At 40.4% G+C, this 23,301-nt stretch overlaps 1 protein-coding gene across 1 annotated transcript in view; it reads right to left on the bottom strand.

Annotated features, from left to right (window-relative positions):
- The window catches only part of brip1 (BRCA1 interacting protein C-terminal helicase 1), a 148,360-nt gene that overhangs the window by 94,750 nt on the left and 30,309 nt on the right, over positions 1-23,301 (bottom strand). Inside the window, 4 exon segments of the mRNA XM_034168974.1 lie at positions 15,156-15,275; positions 16,250-16,335; positions 17,948-18,046; positions 18,234-18,345. Coding sequence (XP_034024865.1) covers positions 15,156-15,275; positions 16,250-16,335; positions 17,948-18,046; positions 18,234-18,345 — 417 coding nt within the window.

Below are 23,301 nucleotides of genomic sequence, written 5' to 3'. Positions count from 1 at the left end.
AGCTGGATTCGAATCTTCCATCTGTTGGTGGTGTTCAATTAATAAAAACGTGGACAGAATAAACTACATCCACTACAATGTACAGAAATTAGGAAATTGGACTGAGGAAGGATTTAAGGCTGTCCATTCACAGTTAGAAGCCACGTCCCTTATGGCCTTCCAGAATCGTATTGCTCTGGATATGTTGTTGGCGGAGAAAGGAGGTGTTTGTGCCATGTTCGGAGAACAATGCTGCACATTCATTCCCAACAACACGGCTGCAGACGGCAGTCTCACTCAAGCCATTGACGGGCTGAGAACGTTGAACAGGAAGATGAAAGAGCACAGTGGAGTAAACACCGAAGGCTGGGATTGGTGGCTGGAAGGGATGGGAAGATGGAGGTCTTTGATTTCTTCACTATTAGTGTCTATAGCAGTATTTGCTGCAATTCTAACATTGTGTGGATGTTGTTGTATTCCATGTCTCCGAGGCCTTGTAAATAGAATGATAACCGCAGCAATAAGTCCAGGACCAGGAGGGGGACCAGCATCATATCCACTCCTGGGGCAAGACGACACCGAGGAGGACGATGACTCCCATGACCTGTACCCAGACCCATGGAAGTATGATGACCCAGACACCGATGATGGTGACAATGATGACATCACCTCTGGGGTGTAAGCCTATAGAACATACCATGATGAACCTCTTAGTGAAAATCTCAAAAAGAAGTGCTAAGCTAGGTGATAACTACTACTGTATGTTTAACAGGTGATAAACAGGAGGGAAATGTTAAGGATTTTATATATATATATGTTATCACTGTTAAACATTTGGACCTTTGTCTTCTTTCTGATGAGAACGGTGTTGTGCTGTTTTGCACTTAAACCCGAGATGTACGTGTTATTCACCTTGTTTTAGCATGCTGGGGTCAATCTGAACTGGGAATGAGGAGCTGGATGTACTTATTATTATTATTATACAACTTGTTTTCGTAGCCGCTAACGACTGGGAGTAAAAGAACTGAAGGTTGAATTTTGACTGATTGTGATGTGATGCTTAGTGTTCCAGGCAGATGCAGAACAGCTGATAACTGCAACAGACGAACGAGATGTGCTGACCTTCGACGATAAGAGTAAAAGAAAGAAACTGTTTTTGCCTACAGCTGCACTTATTGACGTGTGTGTTTATGTCACGGGAAGAAACTTGTCTTGCGTCATTCCCCCACCCTTAGGACAAGTTTTTGTTTATGTGATGAGGGATTCACTAATAAAAAGAGCGGAGCGCAGGCCAGACTTTAGTGTAGCCTTGGTGTACAGCCTGACTGCACTCCGCGCGTAAAATTTGACTTTCTGTCTCACTGGTGTTTCTTGACTCTGTTTGTCTTGTTAAAGGTTTTAAAAATGTTTGGAGGAGAAAATACCCAACAGTTTCTTTTCAGCACTGTAGCCAGGCTGACAAAGAGTCAGAGCTCTATTGAGCCGAGTATTCCTTTAACTTTAACTAGTAATGACTTCATGACTTTCTTTGCTAATAAAATTTTAACTATTAGAAAAAAACTACTCATAACCATCCCAAAGACATATCGTTATCTTTGGCTGCTTTCAGTGATGCCGGTATTTGGTTAGACTCTTTCTCTCCGATTGTTCTGTCTGAGTTATTTTCATTAGTTACTTCCTCCAAACCATCAACATGTCTATTAGACCCCATTCCTACCAGGCTGCTCAAGGAAGCCCTACCATTAATTAATGCTTCGATCTTAAATATGATCAATCTATCTTTATTAGTTGGCTATGTACCACAGTCTTTTAAGGTGGCAGTAATTAAACCATTACTTACACTCAACAAAAATATAAACGCAACACTTTTGGTTTTGCTCCCATTTCGTATGAGATGAACTCAAAGATCTAAACTTTTTCCAAATACACAATATCACCATTTCCCTCAAATATTGTTCACAACCAGTCTAAATCGTGATAGTGAGCACTTCTCCTTGCTGAGATAATCCATCCCACCTCACAGGTGTTGCCATACCAATATGCTGATTAGACACCATGATTAGTGCACAGGTGTGCCTTAGACTGGCCCACAATAAATCTGCAGAGAAGAGAAGAGTTTCAGTTTCAGTCAGGTTTAGAATTCATCATAGTACAGAAACAGCATTAGTGAAGGTTACAAATGATCTTCTTATGGCCTCAGACAGGGGACTCATCTCTGTGCTTGTTCTGTTAGACCTCAGTGCTGCTTTTGATACTGTTGACCATAAGATTTTATTACAGAGATTAGAGCATGCCATAGGTATTAAAGGCACTGCACTGCAGTGGTTTGAATCATATTTATCTAACAGATTACAATTTGTTCATGTAAATGGGGAATCTTCTTCACAGACTAAGGTTAATTATGGAGTTCCACAAGGTTCTGTGCTAGGACCAATTTTATTCACTTTATACATGTTTCCCTTAGGCAGTATTATTAGACAGCATTGCTTAAATTTTCATTGTTACGCAGATGATACTCAGCTTTATCTATCCATGAAGCCAGAGGACACACACCAATTAGCTAAACTGCAGGATTGTCTTACAGACATAAAGACATGGATGACCTCTAATTTCCTGCTTTTAAACTCAGATAAAACTGAAGTTATTGTACTTGGCCCCACAAATCTTAGAAACATGGTGTCTAACCAGATCCTTACTCTGGATGGCATTACCCTCACCTCTAGTAATACTGTGAGAAATCTTGGAGTCATTTTTGATCAAGATATGTCATTCAATGCGCATATTAAACAAATATGTAGGACTGTTTTTTTGCATTTGCGCAATATCTCTAAAATTAGAAAGGTCTTGTCTCAGAGTGATGCTGAAAAAACTAATTCATGCATTTATTTCCTCTAGGCTGGACTATTGTAATTCATTATTATCAGGTTGTCCTAAAAGTTCCCTGAAAAGCCTTCATTTAATTCAAAATGCTGTAGCTAGAGTACTGACAGGGACTAGAAGGAGAGAGCATATCTCACCCATATTGGCCTCTCTTCATTGGCTTCCTGTTAATTCTAGAACAGAATTTAAAATTCTTCTTCTTACTTATAAGGTTTTGAATAATCAGGTCCCATCTTATCTTAAGGACCTCATAGTACCAATAGAGCACTTCGCTCTCAGACTGCAGGCTTACTTGTAGTTCCTAGGGTTTGTAAGAGTAGAATGGGAGGCAGAGCCTTCAGCTTTCAGGCTCCTCTCCTGTGGAACCAGCTCCCAATCGGATCAGGGAGACAGACACCCCCTCTACTTTTAAGGTTAGGCTTTAAAACTTTCCTTTTTGCTAAAGCTTATAGGTTAGGGCTGGATCAGGTGACCCTGAACCATCCCTTAGTTATGCTGCTATAGACTTAGACTGCTGGCGGGTTCCCATGATGCACTGAGTGTTTCTTTCTCTTTTTGCTCTGTATGCACCACTCTGCATTTAATCATTAGTGATTGATCTCTGCTCCCCTCCACAGCATGTCTTTTTCCTGGTTCTCTCCCTCAGCCCCAACCAGTCCCAGCAGAAGACTGCCCCTCCCTGAGCCTGGTTCTGCTGGAGGTTTCTTCCTGTTAAAAGGGAGTTTTTCCTTCCCACTGTCGCCAAGTGCTTGCTCATAGGGGGTCGTTTTGACCGTTGGGGTTTTTCTGTAATTATTGTATGGCTTTGCCTTACAATATAAAGCGCCTTGGGGCAACTGTTTGTTGTGATTTGGCGCTATATAAATAAAATTGATTTGATTTGATATATATTTCTACACGCTTTACTTTTTCTTGTTCCCCCTTTTTAATATTATTATATTTAAGCAAATATTGGAGGAGTGGGGTACAATTAGTTATACCTAACAGCTAACGTTAGCTTATCTAGCCGGCCTTAGCAATGTTCATCGTAGCTTACAAAATAGTTGGTTCCTTTGTGTTTGATAACAATTTTCTCCTGTGATGTCTTATCCTTCTTATGTTTTATTACTTATTATATTATATATATACCTTTTTCTTGAGCTGCTTGGGTGGGTAGGAGAGTTCCCATGGGATAAAAAGCTTTTTAACCTACCATCCCTGGTTCTCAAGACCAGGAACCTAAGTGGCTCTACTCTACTCTTTTCTACTCTCCTATTTTACTCTTCCTTTTTAGATATTTAGATATACCTTTATATACTGGCATAGTTCCACCTTAGTATTGGAATATAATATATAAGATATACCTTACTGAATTTTCATGTCATTGTTTGACACAAAGTCATTCCAGAGCCAGGACATAAAGACTTGGACCTCCGTTCTCCTGCACCAGAATCAGACCTTTGTCCAGTGACCTTATGACTCTGTAAGATCTTCCCAGACATCTCTGGGTCTCAGGAACATGAACATCACTGCTGAGATCAATAAATGCATCTACAAGTTTGACACTTTTACTGTATCCAAACAGACACACAAAACAATTCCTGGATCAGGCCCATAATCTTGATCTGCTCCAAAGTCTTAAGGGTTCCTTCATGGCTGCACCCCTTCATCACATTTCCTAAATGGCAGTTCTGCAGTTTTTCAGTAATCCTGGTACCGGGCAGAGTTACCAAGATTACCTGGCAGAGTTATCTGTTGTGTGTCTGTGATGCTGATCTACTTCATATTAAGAATAAAATCAGACTAAATTCAACTTTGGAGCAGCAGAAGCTGGAAATGGCCCAAAAGGTGACAAATAGCATATTAGTTTTTCTAAGTTTTTAAAATTTCATGTTGTAATTATTTTATCCCTGAACAGATTTTAACTCTCAAGATGTGAAAGAATTAAAAATCCTACATCTACCTTCTTTTTGTAACACGCCTATAAAAGAGACGTCGGTGTTACTGAACACCTCCTGAATCCTCACAGGTAGACTTCTGCTGCTACACTCTTCTGCCAACACCTGAGAGATGGAAATCTCACACTCTGGAGGGGAACAGTCAGAGGGCAGCGAGAGGCCGCAGTCACTGGATCACGCAGGTATCACTGGCGCCTCTCGCTGGACGTTAATTTGCTCCTCATTCCACAGCTTTCCAAAGCTTGGAATTTGTTCCGCTAAGGGTGGGCCTCAATAGCCAATACCTGGGAAGACATGACACCGAACACCCCCACACGGCGCGGCTAGAGGCCCGAGCAAATACCTGCCCTCAGAAGCACCTGTTTATCCCTCCGGCGCAGTAACCAGTGGGTGAACCCCATTCAATATTTATCCTCGTGGCTTTCACAGATCAGCGACCCAGGCGAGGCAAACCCTCTTAATTAAAACTGGAGCTCGCTTCAAAGGGCCCCATTCAGGCCGTCAGTCAGCGCTCGTGGGACAAAAGAGCTAGGGTCATGTAGCCGAAGGGAAACCAGAGACAAATGGGGTTTTTTAACTTCACTTTCCCTCCTCCTCTTTTTCCACCAACTCTTAATCCAAGTGGCACACCTGCAGCAGTTTGAGGTGCATTTGTCAGAGTTTCCTGTGACTGGCTGCTTATAATGACCATGTTTGTCACCGGGACCTGGACAGATCATCTCAGGAATGTGGAAAGTTCACCACAGCAACATCCTGATAACAGCAACGGTTTCCACATGCAAAAACTAAAAACCTGGACAAAGTTATCCTGAACTAGACAGTAAGAATAAGATCACTCTCCTTGTGCACATGAATGTAGAAAATGTGTTTTGTCACTGAACTGAACCATGGCCTACCCTGTCAGCTCCTGAGGTGTGTTTTTGCACAGAGGCGTCTGTAGCTGTCAGCCAATCAGACAGCAGAAGGAGGCGAAGCTGAGAGCTGCAGCTCTGATGTAAACAAATAAAGAGATCAGAGAGTAAAGGACGTACAGAAGAAGGAAGAAATCAAAAACATGTTGAGACAAAACTACTTGGAAAACTGAGCTCCATATTTTAAATTCAGACACGGGACAAACTTTATGGCACTGACCAGGACTATCCCCGTGGATTAATCCATTCTGATCCAGACTAAAATCCCCACAGTAACAATACTTAAATTAAATATATTCGTAAATGTATTAAATTCAATGACTGAAGTATACAAAAACTCACAAATAACAATAGCTAGCTATTTTTATTTTATTCATTTGTCTACTGCTATAAGCAACAGAATGGTCGCCATCATGTTTCAATGTTCTGTAAATGGAATATCTCCACCTGGTGGACATTTACCAATAATGCAGGTATACAACAGACTCACCAAGAGCTCTTGTTCATCGAATTTCTGAAAAGAGATGATGACTAAAATATATTTTATTATGAACACAGCCAATAAATTTGGATATAACTTGATAAATCATTAGTCTGTCCTTCAAACAATTATTGTGAAAATACTGAGAAACATGTTTCTAGGTCCTTCTAAGTGATACAAATTTATTCTAGGTGCAGTTAATAAGTAGTAAACAATGGCATCACAATAGATGTAATCTTGAAAACATCACATTAATCGATGCTAACAGGTGCCACAAAAGCGATGCTAACGGGCTAAAGTTAGCATGAGGTGAGTGCCTCCATTGTAACCAACAGGATTTATAATTAACCCACATCTGGGATCATGCGCTGGTGCTGCTAACTGCATCCACAACACCACAGAACCACCTTGGGCTTTCAATCGCAACCACCCAGGCAGACAACCGGTCCATTCCCACATCTCTAAAGTAACCATCTCCCTGCCAAAGCCAGGTGAATTGTGGGCATGTCTTTGGCCTTCTGGAGCTACTGGGGTCCTCAACATTCAGGCACATGTGCTGATGATGCACAGAGAAACGGATCACATAGACATAATGTCATAGCTGATGCTCCCTCACCATGCAAGTGATCGTCCTCGTCTTAGTGTATCTTTGTCACTACTTGTTTGATACAAAGACATCCACAGATCCAACCTTAGGTCAGTGGTACGTGTCAAACCTGACAACCATCCAGTGAGACAGGCAGCACCAGGACCCTAAAGATTTGGACTTCTGACCTTTGACCTCATGACTCCATTAGCTCTTCCAAGGTGTCTCTAGATCTGAAAGGCAGAGGACCCAGAGATTTGAACATTCTTGTAGACAGGCCAAGGGCCAGCATGGTCCTGCATGCACACCACCGCCCCCTCCTCCCCCTGCCCCACCACCACAACCCTAGAAATTTGGTATCATTAGAAAGCTTAGGATGTCCAGATTACAAAAAAAAACACTGGTAACAGTAAAAAGTACTGGGCTTCACTATGACATGTTGATAAAAGGCTTAAATACAAAATCAACAATCAAGTGACAATGGCCACAGAAAATCTTTTGGAATGTATCACAATTGAAATATGTTTGGGAATAGGTAAAAATATAATTATTAGTTGTATTTATAGAGCTCCTGGATCAAAAATTGAAGAATTTCAAAATTGGGTTGAGAAATATTTTTCACAGATGTGTAATAAGCGAGTATGTCTGTGGAGATATAAATATTGATCTTTTAAATCCGAAAAACCTAAAGTGACATATGATTTCATTAATACCTTGTACAGCTTAAATTTATATCTAAAATTACTAGGCCTTCAAGAATAACTTCAGTCAGCTACCCTTATTGACAATATACTTACAAATGAAACCAATACCAAATCAATAAGTGGTTTACTGATCAATGATAACAGTGACCACTTACCAATTTTATAGTAACAGAGCTGAATGTGAATACTAAATGGAAGGAGAAACTACAATATCGAAAGCGTTTGCAATCCATAATATATATATATATATATATATATATATATGTGTGTGTGTGTGTGTGTGTGTGTGTGTGTGTAAAACAAAAATTGTCCAATTCTACATTGCAGTGTAAATATCAATTATAAGGCCCATCAATGGATAACAAAGGGACTGCAAAAGGCATGTAAGAAGAAAAATATGTTATAGTGAGTTTATCAGAAGTAAATCAAGAGAGGCTGAGATTAAATATAAGTACTATAAAAATAAATTAACAACCATTATGCGGAATTGTAAAAAAAAAAAAAAAAAAAATCATACTTGGAAAAATTCTAAATTCTAATAAAAAATAGCAATAAAGGAAACATGGAAACAATAAAGATGAATATGACATGAACCAAGTAGTGAACACTTAATACATTTTTTGCTAATGTTGGGCCAGATTTAGTAGCTGACATTCCACATACTACATGGGTAAACCAGCAACTGAGAGAAATCCATATACAATGTTTCTTGGCCTGGTTGATGAGAGGGAAATTATTAAGGTAGTCAGCACATGTAAAAAGTAAAAATTCAACTGATCATAATGATGTACATATGACCTTAGTAAAGCAAATAATTCCAGAAATTGCCTAAACCATTAGCATATATATTAATAAATCATTTCAAATTGGGAAGTGTTCAAAATGGTATGAAAGTGGCAAAAGTGATACCTTTATTTAAATCTGGTGACAAACAACCTTTTTACTAACTACAGGCCTGTGTCTTTATTGTCACATTTTCTAAGATACTGGAAAAACTTTACAATAACAGCTGGATAGATTTATTGAACTTCACAACATGCTTGATGACAGTCAATATGGGTTCAGAGCAAAAAGGTCCACTGCTTGGCTTTGTTCCCCAGGGCTCTGTGCTGGGGCCAAAAGTATTTATTTTCTATCCATCCATCTATTTTCTTCCGCTTTATCCGGAAGTCGGGTCGTGGGGCAGCAGCTCAAGCAAAGCCACCCAGACCTCCCGATCCACACACCTCTCCCGGCCCTCCGGGGGAACCCGAGGCGTTCCCAAGCCAGCTGCAAGACGTAGTCCCTCCAGCGTGTCCTGGGTCTTCCCCGGGGCCTCCTCCCGATGGGACATCCCCGGAACACCTCTCCAGCAAGGCGACCAGGGGGCATCCGAAAAAGATGCCCGAGCCACCTCAGCTGGCTCCTTTCGACGTGGAGGAGCAGCGGCTTGACTCCGAGCTCCTCACCCTATCTCTAAGCGAGCGCCCAGCCACCCTGTGGAGGAAACTCATCTCAGCCACTTGTACTTGTGATCTTGTTCTTTTGGTCATGAGCCAAATCTTATGACCATAGGTGAGGATCGGAACGTAGATCGATCGGTAAATCAAGAGCTTTGCCCCCCTACTCAGCTCTCTCTTCACCACGACGGTCCGATACAGCGACCGCATCACTGCAGATGCTGCCACCGATCCATCTATCAATCTCACGCTCCATCTGTCCCTCTCCTCGTGAACAAGACCCCGAGATACTTAAACTCCTCCACTTGAGGCCAAGACACTCCACCGACCTGAAGAGGGCAAAGCACCTTTTTCCGGTCGAGAACCATGGCCTCGGGATTTGGAGGTGCTGATTTTCATCCCGACGCTTCACACTCAGCTGCAAACCGCCCCAGTGCACGCTGAAGGTCCTGATTTGACGAAGCCAACAGAACCACATCGTCCGCAAACAGCAGAGACGAGATTCTGTGGTTCCCAAAGCAGACCCCCTCTACACCCTGGTTGCGCCTAGAAATTCTGTCCATAAAGGTAATGAACAGAACCGGGTGACAAAGGGCAAGCCCTAGTTATTTTATAAAATGATGTATTTGGAAATATAAACGGTGTACAAATACAGTTAAATATACTTGGGTTAAATATAGATGTGTCAAGGAGAAGAAGTTGTTCGTGTGATTACTGATGATAGATTAACTGGAAAGCACATATTTAACATATCCAAAAGAAAGTTTCTAAAACAGACTGCAGTATTAAATAAGGCAAAGTACATTCTAGATGGTAAATCACTACATACTCTGTATTGGCATTGACTGCCACCGTACTTGACACACTGAGCTGAAGTTTGGGGTAATAACTATAAAACTACATTACAATCATTATTTCATCCTTCAAAAAGAGCACTAAGAACAATTCACAATTCAGGGTTTCGGGATCATACCAATCCGTTGTTTATTAATCAAAGATATTAAAACTTTATGATATGATTTCATTTAAGATTGTTCAGTTGAGGCATAAAGCGAGAAATAAACAATTACCTTTTAGAATTCAGAATATTTTACACAGAGAGAAGGAATGTATAATTTAGGGGTTTGTTTTATTTTTAAAATTGCTACAACGACTTGGAGGTGCTTTTGTGTCTCCACTTGTGGCCCCCCCCAAAAATAGAATAATTTACAAGAGAAACTTAAAACGATGTATACAGAGAAATGGTATTTTCTAGATATGTATTAGATGTATATGGTTGAGTTGTGTTATATGTCAATGCTGTTATAGTGGAACCTTTGTTTTTTGTGAGCTGTCTGGAGAAATATTTGCTTCTTTTATCTGTAGCTATGTGCTGCTGTGTTCAGATTGTGTTGGATATAAATGTCTATGAACAGGCACATATGCCTGGTTTGATTTGATTTTATACAGGAGGGTAGGTGTTGATAAGCGTTGCTTCTGCCTACGCCTTTATTTTGTTTATTTTCTTATATTCTTTTCGTCTTTGACTTTTCTGTTATGAGTTTGGTCGTTGTATATGAGTGAATTTCTGTCATGCATGGGTGTCTAATAAAGTCAAAATTCAAATTCACATATGAGCACTTTTTTGACTTACCCTAACCAAACTAACATGTCCAATTATGACAGCTGATATTTTTTTCCCTTACAACATAAAGCGTCACCAAACTGTCATCTTTTAAGCAAATGGGACAAATAAGACACCAAATGAAAGCTGTCTTTATATGGAACTGACTATGTTTTGAAGTTTGTGCACAGCTTTCCCATTCAGATTAGAGGGTTTGCCGTCATACAAACCCCCATGTTGAAGGTTGTAATGACGTACTCTTGACCTACTTCATGTGTGGCCTCTGATACTTGTAGGCGTCCTTTGACAGTTTGTATTCCGTAATAGGGTGGTTAATAACAGGGTAGTAATCCAATGTTGTCATATGTCATAGTGACACCCAGTATTTTTACTGTTACCAGATATTTTTGTAATCCAGACATCCTAAGCTTCTAATGATACCAAATTTATGGGGGGGGGGGGTGGTGCACACGTAGGACCATGGCGGCCCATAGCCTAAGAGGTTAGTGAATGTCTCCACAAATTCAACACTTTCACCATAAACAGACACAGTTCTGGTGGCTGAGTCCAGGCAGCCACTGAAAGCCTGGACTTTACCTTAGACCTGGATCCAGGACAATCACAAACCCAGACACTCCGATTTCTCACTCAGCTTCTCAAGTGCTGCAATCACAGTATCCATTGATTCCGCAAAGATCACAGCATGGTCCATGAAGTCAAGGTCAGTAAACCCTTCCTCGCCAACAAAAGCACCCAAGTCACTGGTTTCCAAAACCTGACCCAACACCAGTGTTGGGGAAAGTAACTCTGGAAAGTTACTTCATTAGTTAATCTATACAGTTATATTTTACAGTTACTTCTTACATTTACTTCATTAGCAGCTGCGGACACCTTGTCAGCAGCTGATGAATGTAATTAATAAAGTTACTCATAATCTAATTTGGTTATTTTTAAGATTTAGTACTCAGAAAAGTAACTATTATTTATTTTGCTGATAAGTTACTTTTCTGATTGCTCAATCTTACGAGTAACCAAGTTAGATTACTCGTTACCTTATTAGTTACATTACTTATTAGTTGCAAGTTTTCTGCAGATTCTAATAAAGTAATTGCATAAAGGTGCTAATGAAGTAACTGCATAAAGCACCTGTATAAAGCAACTAAAAAGTAACTAAAAAAGTAACTTGTCAAAGTTACTTTCCACAACACTGTCCAACACCCAGTCCATGCAAGCACTCAACAGTGTAGGAGCCAGAACACATCCCTGAGGAACGCCTGTTTTCAGTCACTGCCCCTACTACATAAATCACTCACAGTATCTGTGTACACGCTGGATATGAAGTCCAGTCATTTCTTGGGGATCCCTATGTCCTGGAGACCAGTCGGATCAACCGAATCAAATGCTTTCCAAAAATCAACATAGGCTGCAAAGAAGTACTGTCGATAATGACACTTGTGTTCAGTGAGTACTCTCACAGGGTTTGAATGGGGTCGATAGTTGACGCCTTGAGGGCAGAACCCAGACTGTGGCAGTTACTGAGCAGCAAGCAGCTGCAACTGAATCCTGTTAATCCTTGCACCACCATCCCCGACACAGACAGCAGTGGGATAACCCCTGTGGTTAGAGCATTTAGAGTTTTGGATTCATAATGTGGTTAAAATCACATTAGTGAATATTTGGCTTTGAAAAATTTTAGTGCACTACTTCAGGTAATTTTACATGTTGCCTAAAATAAGACAACTATGATGTTCGCATACAGATCTGGAAGGGGTGTGGATGATGCGATCTCCACTCTACTTAATCTGGCTTGCAGCATCTTGAAGGTGCAAATACCTTTATTCAGATGTTGTTTATTGATTTCTCCTCTGCTTTTAACTGCATACACCACTGTATTGGCTGAAGACGATTAAGAGACATGAACATTGATTTGGCCTAATTTTATGGATCTTGACTTTTTAACAAACAGAGCGCAGAGAGTCAGAGTTAATGAAACTCTCTCCGATGCTGTTGTATCATCCACTGGAGTCCCTCAGGGCTGCATTTTATCTCCTTTGTTGTTTGTTCTTTATACTAATCCTGTCAAAGCAACATGTCATCATCACATCATAAAATGCAGATGATTCAGTTATCCTGTCCCTTCTGCACGGTGATGACTCCACAGACCATAGCTTGGTCTTGCTGGACTTTTTAGAGTGGTGCCATTCATCCTCTCTATATATAAATGTGGATAAAACTAAAGAAATGCACATTGATTTCAGGGAAAACACCACCTGTTCTGAATCAAATGTCCACTGATAGGAAGCCATAGATGTTGTTGAGAATTCTAAGTATCTGGGAACCCAAATTGACAATAAATTATCTTTTGAATTGGCAGGTTAATGCAGTGTGCAGTAAGGCGCATCAAAGAATGCACTTTCTGCGAAAACTTAGGAATTCAACGTAGATGGTGTCTTCATAAAATGTTCTACAGTTGCTTTGTGGAGTCTGTGTTAACCTTTTCCTTCCTGTGTTGGCTCAACTTATTGAACCTTAAGAATCGCAACCGTCTTGTAATATTGTCAAGGAATGTGGTAAATTATGGGAACTCAGTGCACGGACATCATGGACCTTTTTAAACAAGGGAAAATTATGGCAGATTCGGCACACCCGCTGCACCCACAATTTAAGTTTCTGCCCTCGGGCAGACGCCTGGTAATGCCCAGATGCAGAACCAACAGACTAAAAAACTCTTTTATTCCCACAGCCATTGCTCTCCTAAATAACACCTAAGGACTCACTGTTGCACTTAAGTCTATACTGACTTGCACCTTATTTTTCTTGGTTTTTGTTTTGTATATTTATTCTGTGTGTTTTTATGAACTTGTATGATGTGGTTTTATGAATGCAATTTTTACTGCTGACTGCACCTGAATTGCCCCATGGGGACTAAATAAACGATCAAATCAAATCAAATGTTAGTTTTTAGAGTTTTTGCCGGGGAAAACTAACTAAATAACAGACACACAGATTTTGACCTTAGATACAGATACAATCTATGTAGACATAGAATTTATGAATTGGCCAGTGTTTTGTTAACCTCCAGTAACCGACAGAGGCCTGCTGTGGTCATGTGATCACTGTTGTCTTTATAACTATGGATACTAAACTTATAAAAAGCAACTGACAGACGATAATGAAATTTTGTTGAGATAATCCCCAAGTCAGGAAGAGGCGGCTCAAATTATTTACCTCTTCTTTAATTTGTTTACTGTAGAAGGTTTTTTTTCCTTTTATCTCATTATTTCACATCCTCTAACATAAAAGCCGTCGTGGGGAAAAAAGTCAGAATTTGACCTGCCCCATGCTCTCGGAGCTATAACATTTGGACATAATTACCCCCACCCATCTGTTCATATTGCCTCTCATCAGTGGCATGTGGGTAATTTAACTTTGATATGAACAGTCCAAATATTTATGCGTGTGGATGCATTATTAATCAGTGATGAGAGACAGGACCTCAAATATTTACGTGGAAAAGTTCTTTTAATCAGTAATTTCAGCATATTAATTTCTTCCTAACAGTTCAAGTCAAACAATCTCACCACAAACAAACACACTTATGCCCTTCTGTCTCTTGGTTACTGTGGTTACCATCACACGGTTCACATTAAACTGTTGTGTACACACTCAAAAACTAACATTCATGTTTCAAACCCATTTAAAACCTTTGTTCCCACAGCCTGGATTCATTTGGAGGGGTACACTGCCACCCTGTGGTGGGACAGAATATTACTGCCACTGATCAAAATATGTGGAAAAACAAACTACCTAAAGGCACCTTGACACTTACAGGAATTTGATCCCGCACTGCCACACAATTCGTCCTGCCAATGTGTCCCGCGTTGTCCCGCTTGACGCCACACAATACAAAATAATCATTTGCTCCCAGAATTTGGCTGATGAAACCTTCTCCCTTCGCTCTCTAATCACAGAGAAATCATCTATAGCTGCAGGTTGTCTCGTGCACGTTGTGCAGTGGAGAACGCATCTGGAATCTTGTCTCAAAGGTAATTATTTATTTTATATACGTATACACACACACGGTAAGGGATTGGTAAAACAGGCGCATTTTTATTCCTTCTCATGAGTTAATGTTCCTGTAAAGTTGTTTATTATAGATCTAACATGTCGTCATGACTGTTCAGATGCGCTGTGTGCAATGATACGCAGCGATACACAACACGCAGTGACATACAACACACAGCGACACACAACAACATGCAGCGACACGTTTTTGAATTGGTTGTGCAATGTTCACGACGAGTTCACAAAATGAAATGTGTGCCAGATGTTTTGAGCATTTTGAAATTTTTCTTTGTGCACTGGCACGCAACCGCGCAGTTTACAGTGGGTTTACTCACTGGCATGCCAGACTGCGTGCCAGTGGGGGGGATCAAATTTGTGCAAGTGTCAAGGTGTGTTAAAGAAGAGAAGAACACCTAAAACATGTTTTTATTTAGTTTGTGTTGTTGTACATATTAGAACATTTGATACTTTTATGTCCCTGTGGTGGGCGTGGCTTATATGTGGCCAACAGCCTCATTGATGTTTGAGTGAAAGCATGTTAAATGTGTGACTGTGGACATGTGGACTCACGCAGCTTGACAAGGACGGGCCGGCTGGTGTCCTGGTTGGATCCACCATCCAGCTGTGAGCAGGAGAGTCGCCATCGTCCTCGAACACGACTCCACGCTCCAAACAATGTCTTTTCCGGCTCTGAAACACAAAAACTCTTCACTCAGCTCATCTAATTATAAAACATCACCTGAGGTGTTCTGTAAAAAAAACAAGTGCACAAAGGAGAGATCAGAGTTGTCGTACAGCAAATTTACTGCAGTTAAATTAACTAAAAACTCACTCAGCTCAACCACAAAGATGTGTAGAAGAATTTTAGGTCCATATTTGAACTGTGATGAACTATCAAGTGTCCTGATCCGAACTGTATGTCCTCTGGTTGAACTAGCAGGTGTTTCAACCCCAAAAAAAAGGGCTCTATTAGTCATTCAGTCTGTCAGGGGCTTTCCAAGGCCTTTTAGGTGCTTTCCCGCAGGCCACGTGCGAGGGGCCTCGGGCCAGCTGCACCTGTGGCTGAGGCCACGTGCGGGGGGCCTCAGGCCAGCTGCACCTGTGGCTGAAGGTCTTTTAAAAAAATCAGTTGTAAATCCTTCACGTTTTAATGGGAGCGTTTGTCACGTTGAAATAATGGCCTAACACCTGCTTAGGGTTCACTAGAGGACGCTTCCAATAGAAAACCATGTCTTGGGAATGAAATAAATAAAAAGTCGAAGGAGGAGCGATGCCCTCGGGTCTCCAATAATAGATGAGCGCGGTTGTCATATTCAGTCTCTCTAGAGGACTCAGTTTGTCTAAGCTCTGTGCCGAAGGCTTAAATAAACTTAAAAACTCTGTGAATTTTATCTTGCTTAAGGCTGAATTATTCTAAAGTGTTGTGTCCTTTTCTAGCATATCACTTGCAATTAGTTTGTGTTATCTAAAAGACGACATCCCGAGAAGACTAAAGACGAACCACGACAGATGGAAGAAGTTTAAATTTTAGTCCACAGTACAACTCTTCACTGCTGCCACCTGTACACCACACGCACGTGCGTGCACATACACACCCACGCGCGCGTGCACATGCACACCCGCCCATGCATGCATGCGTGGATGAAGACAAATCTCCTGCCTACCTTCTCCTCAGCTGCTGGACGAATGCGTTTCTTGTCAGGCTGAAAGTCTTCTTCTTGGTCAGAGTTCAGAGAAGAATGAACTTTGTCTAAAGAGACAAAACTCAACAATTACCATGTTTGGTCTGCTGCATGAACAGTACAGTCTCTCACACTCTGGTGAAACAGTCTCCAACCCTGTTCTTGGAGCTCATCTGTCCCATGTATTGTTTCTTTTTTAACTTTACTTTCTAGCCACAGTTAACTAACTCAGTCAGGTGTCCACCACCACACAGGAGCTAGCAGACACCAGACCCGGATGAAACTGAAAGTGTGGAGGTTGGGTGATCTTCAGGATCACACATGGAAGCCAGTGTCTCCTGTGTCGTGACTATCACACACCATTGTGCACACACACACTTTTTAATTGTGCAGGAAGCTTTGGGACCTATCACGCCCCCATCACAAAGCATCATGAACCCCAGCACCACTGTCAGTGTACTTACTGATGTCCACCCCGCGCGGTCTTCATTTTCATGTGCAACACCAGCATCATAGTATGTGTTTGTCTAAAAACAAGGTGACTGGGCACCGAGTGGCCATGTTCATGTCGTCCATCACCAGAAAGCGTTTCTGCTGAGATCAGCAAATACTAGATTTGAAGTCGAGAGCTGCACAAACAGCGCAACAATCAGATGCTTCTGACAAATTAGACTTCACAATGTATGTACCCTCTGCCTGCACATATCATCACCAGTCACCATATTAATATGACGGCGTATTATGGCCACTATAAGCAAAAGAGCTCTCACGCTCTCAAAGATCTATCAATTAAGTATAAACTGTCAGACAAACTTCTACTCGTGTCCATAATAAGAGTTAATGAGAAACAAAATTATTTATGGATCAAATACAAACTATCGTGTTGCCCATGGAGATCCTGGGCTCTAGACTGGGTCGTGGTTATAAAATAGGTAGCTGATATTTTTAAGGGTGGTAATAAATTATGCAATATTTCTATAACAATTTTAGCTGAAAGTGCAATAAATTAAAATGATAAAGTTTGTGAATAATCGTATTTTTATTATTTGGCACATTTAGTTTGTTAGTATGTTTTACAATTGGCAAGGTTGAGATATTTCCTTTGTTCAGAGCTTGTCTGGTTACCAATTTCAATTTATTTTCATTTATTTATATAGTGCGGTGATCAGGGACTGATTAATTAATTAATCAACGTCCAATGTTCACTGTTGTTAGATAAGATCCTAATTTCTTCAAAAATATTAGTCCTCTCAACTTTCTGTTTTCGTGGCATTCATCCTTGACTGAAAATACATAAACATACTGAACAGCAAATGGCAGGTCTCCCCAGTTTCTCCGTGATTGAAGTAACACGCATGCCTGTACGTACACAGAGGCCACTTGGCTTTTAATATATAGATACACTTTGTTTTATAAGCAGCAAGTCTTCACACTGAGATAAAAACAAAAAAGAGACACAGAAATAATCGACCACATCATGTTTTAAAACCATCGAATCATGATGGGACTAAAGATTCCCACCGCTAGAATCCAACATGTAAACAAGACCATGAATCAATTTTACCAGTGCAGGTGTTGGCATCAACCACTGTGTGTTTGCCTCTGGTTGGAGACACTGTTAAGTCCCAATAGGAGTTCCAGTGGAATCCCTGCTGGTTCTTCTATGACAAAGACACTGACAGGCTGTGATGGTGCCATCTGATTTCTTATGAATGCCACAGTTTTTATCCTCTGTCTGGCTCTTATCCTCCACACCACTTCCTCCTTGTTCAAGTTTAGCTATCAATCAAAAAGAGACCTTTTAGTTTAGACCAGGTCAAAGGATACAGGACAGGTTACTTCATGAATGAAACACACACACACTCCTGTATAATTTAAGCAATGCCCCATCAGCATAACGTTGACCTCTGGCCTACTTTAACTGTATGTGCTGTGGAATTGTTTTTCTGGTCTCGGTCAGACTTACCCATCTGAGCGCGTTGCCAGGCGAGAGCCGAGCAAAGCAAAGCCAAACTCTTCCCGCTTCCTGTTGGACTCTCCAGCAGACAGTGCTGGCTGTGGTTCAACCCTCTCACAATCTGCCCACAACAAACATACACACTTCAGACATCACAAAACACTTGTTAAATTTTAAACAACTCCAAAAGTACCATCTTGATCCTTAAATAAATTATTAAAATTAAAAAAGATTCATGTTCAAGTAAGAGGAAAAACATACAGTGCACCCACAAAGTATTCACAGTCTTTGCCATGAAGCTCAAAACTGAACTCAGGTGCCTCCTGTTTCCAATGAACATCCTTTAGATGTTTCTACGGCTTAACTGGAGTCCACCTGGAGTAAATTTAGTTGATTGGACATGATCTGGAAATACACACACCTACACTCAAAAAATGAATCATTGGATGAACCCATTCAATTGTGTGCAGGATTTCCATCTAATAAATATATGTAGCCTCAACTCAAAAAAAGAACATTCATGCAAGATAATTTAATGTATTTAGTTGGAACTACATATATTTATTAGATGTAAATCCAATCCAATGAGACAGTTTTTTGAGTGTACATATAAGGTCCCACAGTTGACAGAGTACAAACCAAGTCTGAAGTAAAATGAATTGTCTGTAGAACTCTGAGACAGGATTGTCTGGAGGCATAAATTGGGGAAGAGTACAGAACATTTCTGCTGCTTTGAATGTTCCAATGAGCACAGTGGCCTCCATCATCTGTAAATGGAAAGAATTTCAGATCCAGCAGGACTCTTCCTAGAGCTGGACACCCGTCTACACTGAGCAATGGGGGAGAAGGGCCTTAGTCAGGGAGGTGACCAAGAACCCAATGGTCACTCTGTCAGAGCTCCAGCATTCCTCTGTGGAGAGAGGAGAACCTTCCAGAAGGACAACCATCTCTGCAGCAATCCACCAATCAGGCCTGTATGGTAGAGTGGCCAGATGGAAGCCACTCCTTAGTAAAAAGGCACATGGCAGTCCACCTGGAGTTTTGACGAAAGGCACAGAAGGACTTTCAGACCAGGAGAAACAAAATTCTCTGGTCTGATGAGACAAAGACTGAACTCTTTCATGTCATGTTTGGAGGAAACCAGGCACCATCCCTACAGTGAAGCATGGTGGTGGCAGCATCATTCTGTGGGGATGTTTTTCAGCAGTAGGAACTGGAAGACTAGTCAGGATTGAGGGAAAGATGAATGCAGCAATGTACAGAGGCATCCTGGATGAAAACCTCCTCCAGAGCACTCTTGACCTCAGACTGGGGCGACGGTTCATCTTTCAGCAGGACAATGATCCTAAACACACAGCCAAGATATCAAAGGAGTGGCCTTCAGGACATCTCTGTGAATGTCCTGAGTGGCCCAGCCAGAGTCAGACCTGAATCTGATTGAACATCTCTGGAGAGATCTGAAAATGGCTGTGCATCGACACTCCCCATCCAACCTGATGGAGCTTGAGAGGTGCTGCAAAGAGGAATGGACCAAACTGGCCAAAGATAGGTGCACCAAGGTTGTGGCATCAGATTCAAGAAGATTTGAGGCTAAAATTGCTGCCAAAGGAGTATCAACAAAGTGTTGAACCAAGGGTGTGAATACTTATGTACATTTTTTTCTTAGTTTTTTTATTACCTCCGCCAAGGAGGTATGTTTTGCGTCGCGTTGTTTATTTGTCTGTCTGTCAGCAGGATAACTCAAAACGTTTGAACAGATTTTGATGAATTTTGTGGAGTGGTTAGAATGACAAGAGGAACAAGTGATTAAATTTTAGTGTGATCCGGATCCACGATCCAGATCCCGATGCTAACATGTTAGCATGTCTATGGCATTTGCAATGTTAGAAGTTAGCATTAAGCAGTTGCAGCTGTCATCACGTTCGGGGTGTATTTGTTTCCAAATTGTAATATTTCTTAACTTTATTTTTGTTGAAATTTTGTGGAGTGGTTGGAAATGACAAGAGGAACAAGTGATTAAATTTTAGTGGTGATCCGGATCACGATCCGGAGCCCAATGCTAAGCGTTAGCATGTCTATGGCATTTTCAATGTTACAAGTTAGGCATTAAGCAGTTGCAGCTGTCATCACATTCGGGTGCATTTGTTTTCAAATTGTAATATTTCTTAAATTTATTTTTGTTTATATTAATAATCTAATGATTATTATATACAATTTTAGAGAAACAAACAAAAAGAAATAGATTACTGTGTCAAGGAGGGAATCTCTTAGGGTCAGTGACCCTATGGCCTTGTTTAGAGAAGTGTTTCATAAATGTTAAAAAAAAATTCATATATTTGCAGTTTAGTTGAATAATAAACTGAATTTTGTCTCTTATTTGTTTTGTCTATAAGCACATGCAATATCAATATCAGTGCTCAGATGACAGTAGCTTCTGGGAAAGGTGCAAGTTGCAATAAACTGTAAGGCCAAGCGCTAAGGATACATGCTATCCAGGTCACAGCAGATGAAACTTTTTTTTTACTACTGAGCAAACAACATTGATAGACTCTTTTAGGTTCAATGACTCCACGGCGTGTAGATGTTATGGGCGTCAGTCACCCCATGGCCTTAGCGGAGGTTTGCACTCTCTGAGTGCTTCTAGTTTTTATAAATTTGCCAAAAAAAAAAAAAAAAAAACTTTTTCATGTTGTCATTATGGGGTGTTGTCAGAAGACGTTTGAGGGACAAATGAATTTACTCTATTTGGAATAAGGCTGAGGACTGGATTTATGCTGAGCACAGACAGACAGATGGACAGACAGACGGACAGATGGATGCAAAGCCTTTTGCAATACCTGATGGCCTCAGGTAAAAACACATTAATATTGGATGCACCTATTTCTTCTCCAAAACTACTTCAAATTTTTTTTACCTTCAACATTTTTGACTGGGCTTCCCTTTTTGTATTTTTAACAATATAACCCCTTTAATAATTGTCTTATTTGAACAAGAACTGAACCTGGACTGATTGTCTTTGTCCAACCTGTTTTTTTACAGGATAAAACCTGGATGAAAAACTTTCTCAATCATAGTTTTTTCCACACTTTCATGTTTTATTAACATGAAGCTGTGTGCTGAAGATGATTGTTATATTAGCTGTTTTAACAAGCATTTAGTGCTAAAGTCCGCTGTTCATACAAATGATCATGTGATCTTTTGTAAACAGTTTGTACAGTTTTTAAACAGTTCCATGAAAACTATTAGCTTTTGTTTGGTGAAAATGAATAACCCCGCCTCCCCTCCTCTACGTCTCTCACCCCTCACCCTATTTAGCTCAAAGGCAGGATCAGCAACTCTCACTTCATTTCTCTTTCTGGATCATTTTGGAAACACAAAGCCTTTAATCTGAAAAATAAGACGCAAGCTCTCGATTATTTAATGATGGAGTCAGGTGAGGTTTTTTCTTTCTACGACTCTGCACTGAATCTCGAACAGAGACCTGCAGAGAGAGATGACAGCTCTCTCTCTAACCCGGTCGGGCTCTACTCCTGATTCCATGTTGTAACCCCCATTACAAATATGGTTCTAATAAATATGAATAAATACATAATTAAAATGTGCACTTAAAAACAGTTAAAAACTACATGATACATAAATAAATAGTGACTGCATAAATAATTCATGTTATTATTTTATTTAAAAAAGAAATAGTAAAGAGAGAAACGTTAATCCAGAGCATGCCCCTCCCCCACCTGCCGAGGCCCAGTGCACCCGCAGCCAGCAGAGAGACGCAGAGCAGAGCAGCAGTTTGCTATCAAAAACACTCAGAAAACTACTAAAGTTTGGTGAAAACGTAAAACCTGGCCTGTAAGGAGGAGTGCACTCTGGTTTTTAAGTAGCCTTCCGGAGGCAATTTGGTAGTTTCATTTAAGGAATACCGCTTTTCTCAAAGTTTTCTGTTAAGTAGCTAACGTTAATATGCATCTCTGATTAGCAGTTGTCGCTGCACTGGTTAAAAAGAGCACTTAAACCTCCGTCTGAGACTGAGGAGCGCAGAGAAACGGTAACTAAACATTATTTGCTCTTTTATTTTCTACTGTGAAGGTTACTCTGTAAAGTATTTTATGTGAAGAGAAACTTTATTTTTATGTAACTGTAAGCAACTAGTTTACTGTTAAGAGACAGTTACCTGTGGTACCTAGTAACCGCAGCTTGTGAAGCGGCTTGATTTAGGTTTTGTCCCAGATTTATTTTCTTTTGTACTAAGAGTTGGTTTTTTTGGCCTGTTTGGCAGGCCAGGTTTCTTACTCCACCAAGAACCACCCCATTCCCTAGACTTGGACTCGGACCTGAGCTGACAGCAAGGCAGCCACCCAACAGACAAATCCCTGGATCAATCAACAGAGCTGCACAAGGCGCATGTGCTGCCCGATGAGCATCAAACTTACTCATTACGGACAAAGGTTTGGGTAGAAACAAAAGGATTCTGCATTGGATTAAGAACATTTAAAGAGACAAGTGAGACTTTGCAAGCTTTTGGACATTTAGGAAAACTATTTATTTGATTTTGCTCTGCATTAACTATTGTCTTTGAATGTTTCTTGATTAATTGTTTTGTGTACTTTTAAGGGTACATACAGTGTCATTACAAAGTGACAAATACTGTTATGAAATTGATACAATCAAATAGTACAAACCTAAAACAAAGCTTAAATGTAAATTAAAGCAACATAAGATAGGTTTAAACTGAAAAAATGAAATAAAATGACCGGTCATGAAAGCTAAACAGCTTTGAAACAAGAAAAAGAAACAAAGTAAAACCTTAACAGAACTTTATTTCAAATAGTGAGGTAAAAAAAGAGGTTTTATAAAGGAAACCTTTTCATTTTAAGTTAATATTAATCGTGTGTGTCATTGTTTGTATTAAATTTTACCGGCTTTTCTATTTAAAAGTTCCTGTCTTTGGCTCTATCTTTGAATTGCACACCACTCCATTACCAATCTAGAACTGGTCCTAACCCATTCCCTTTGCTAACAGCATAGGTGTTACATAAATTTGGTGAGCTGGCCAGGAGTGGTTCACAATTCTTGTGAG

This window comes from Thalassophryne amazonica, chromosome 4, assembly GCF_902500255.1.
Source record: "Thalassophryne amazonica chromosome 4, fThaAma1.1, whole genome shotgun sequence".
In the NCBI taxonomy this organism is placed as follows: Eukaryota; Metazoa; Chordata; class Actinopteri; order Batrachoidiformes; family Batrachoididae; genus Thalassophryne; species Thalassophryne amazonica.
The sequence above is the reverse complement of the archived record's forward strand: the minus strand, read 5'-3'. Positions and strand labels throughout refer to the sequence as shown.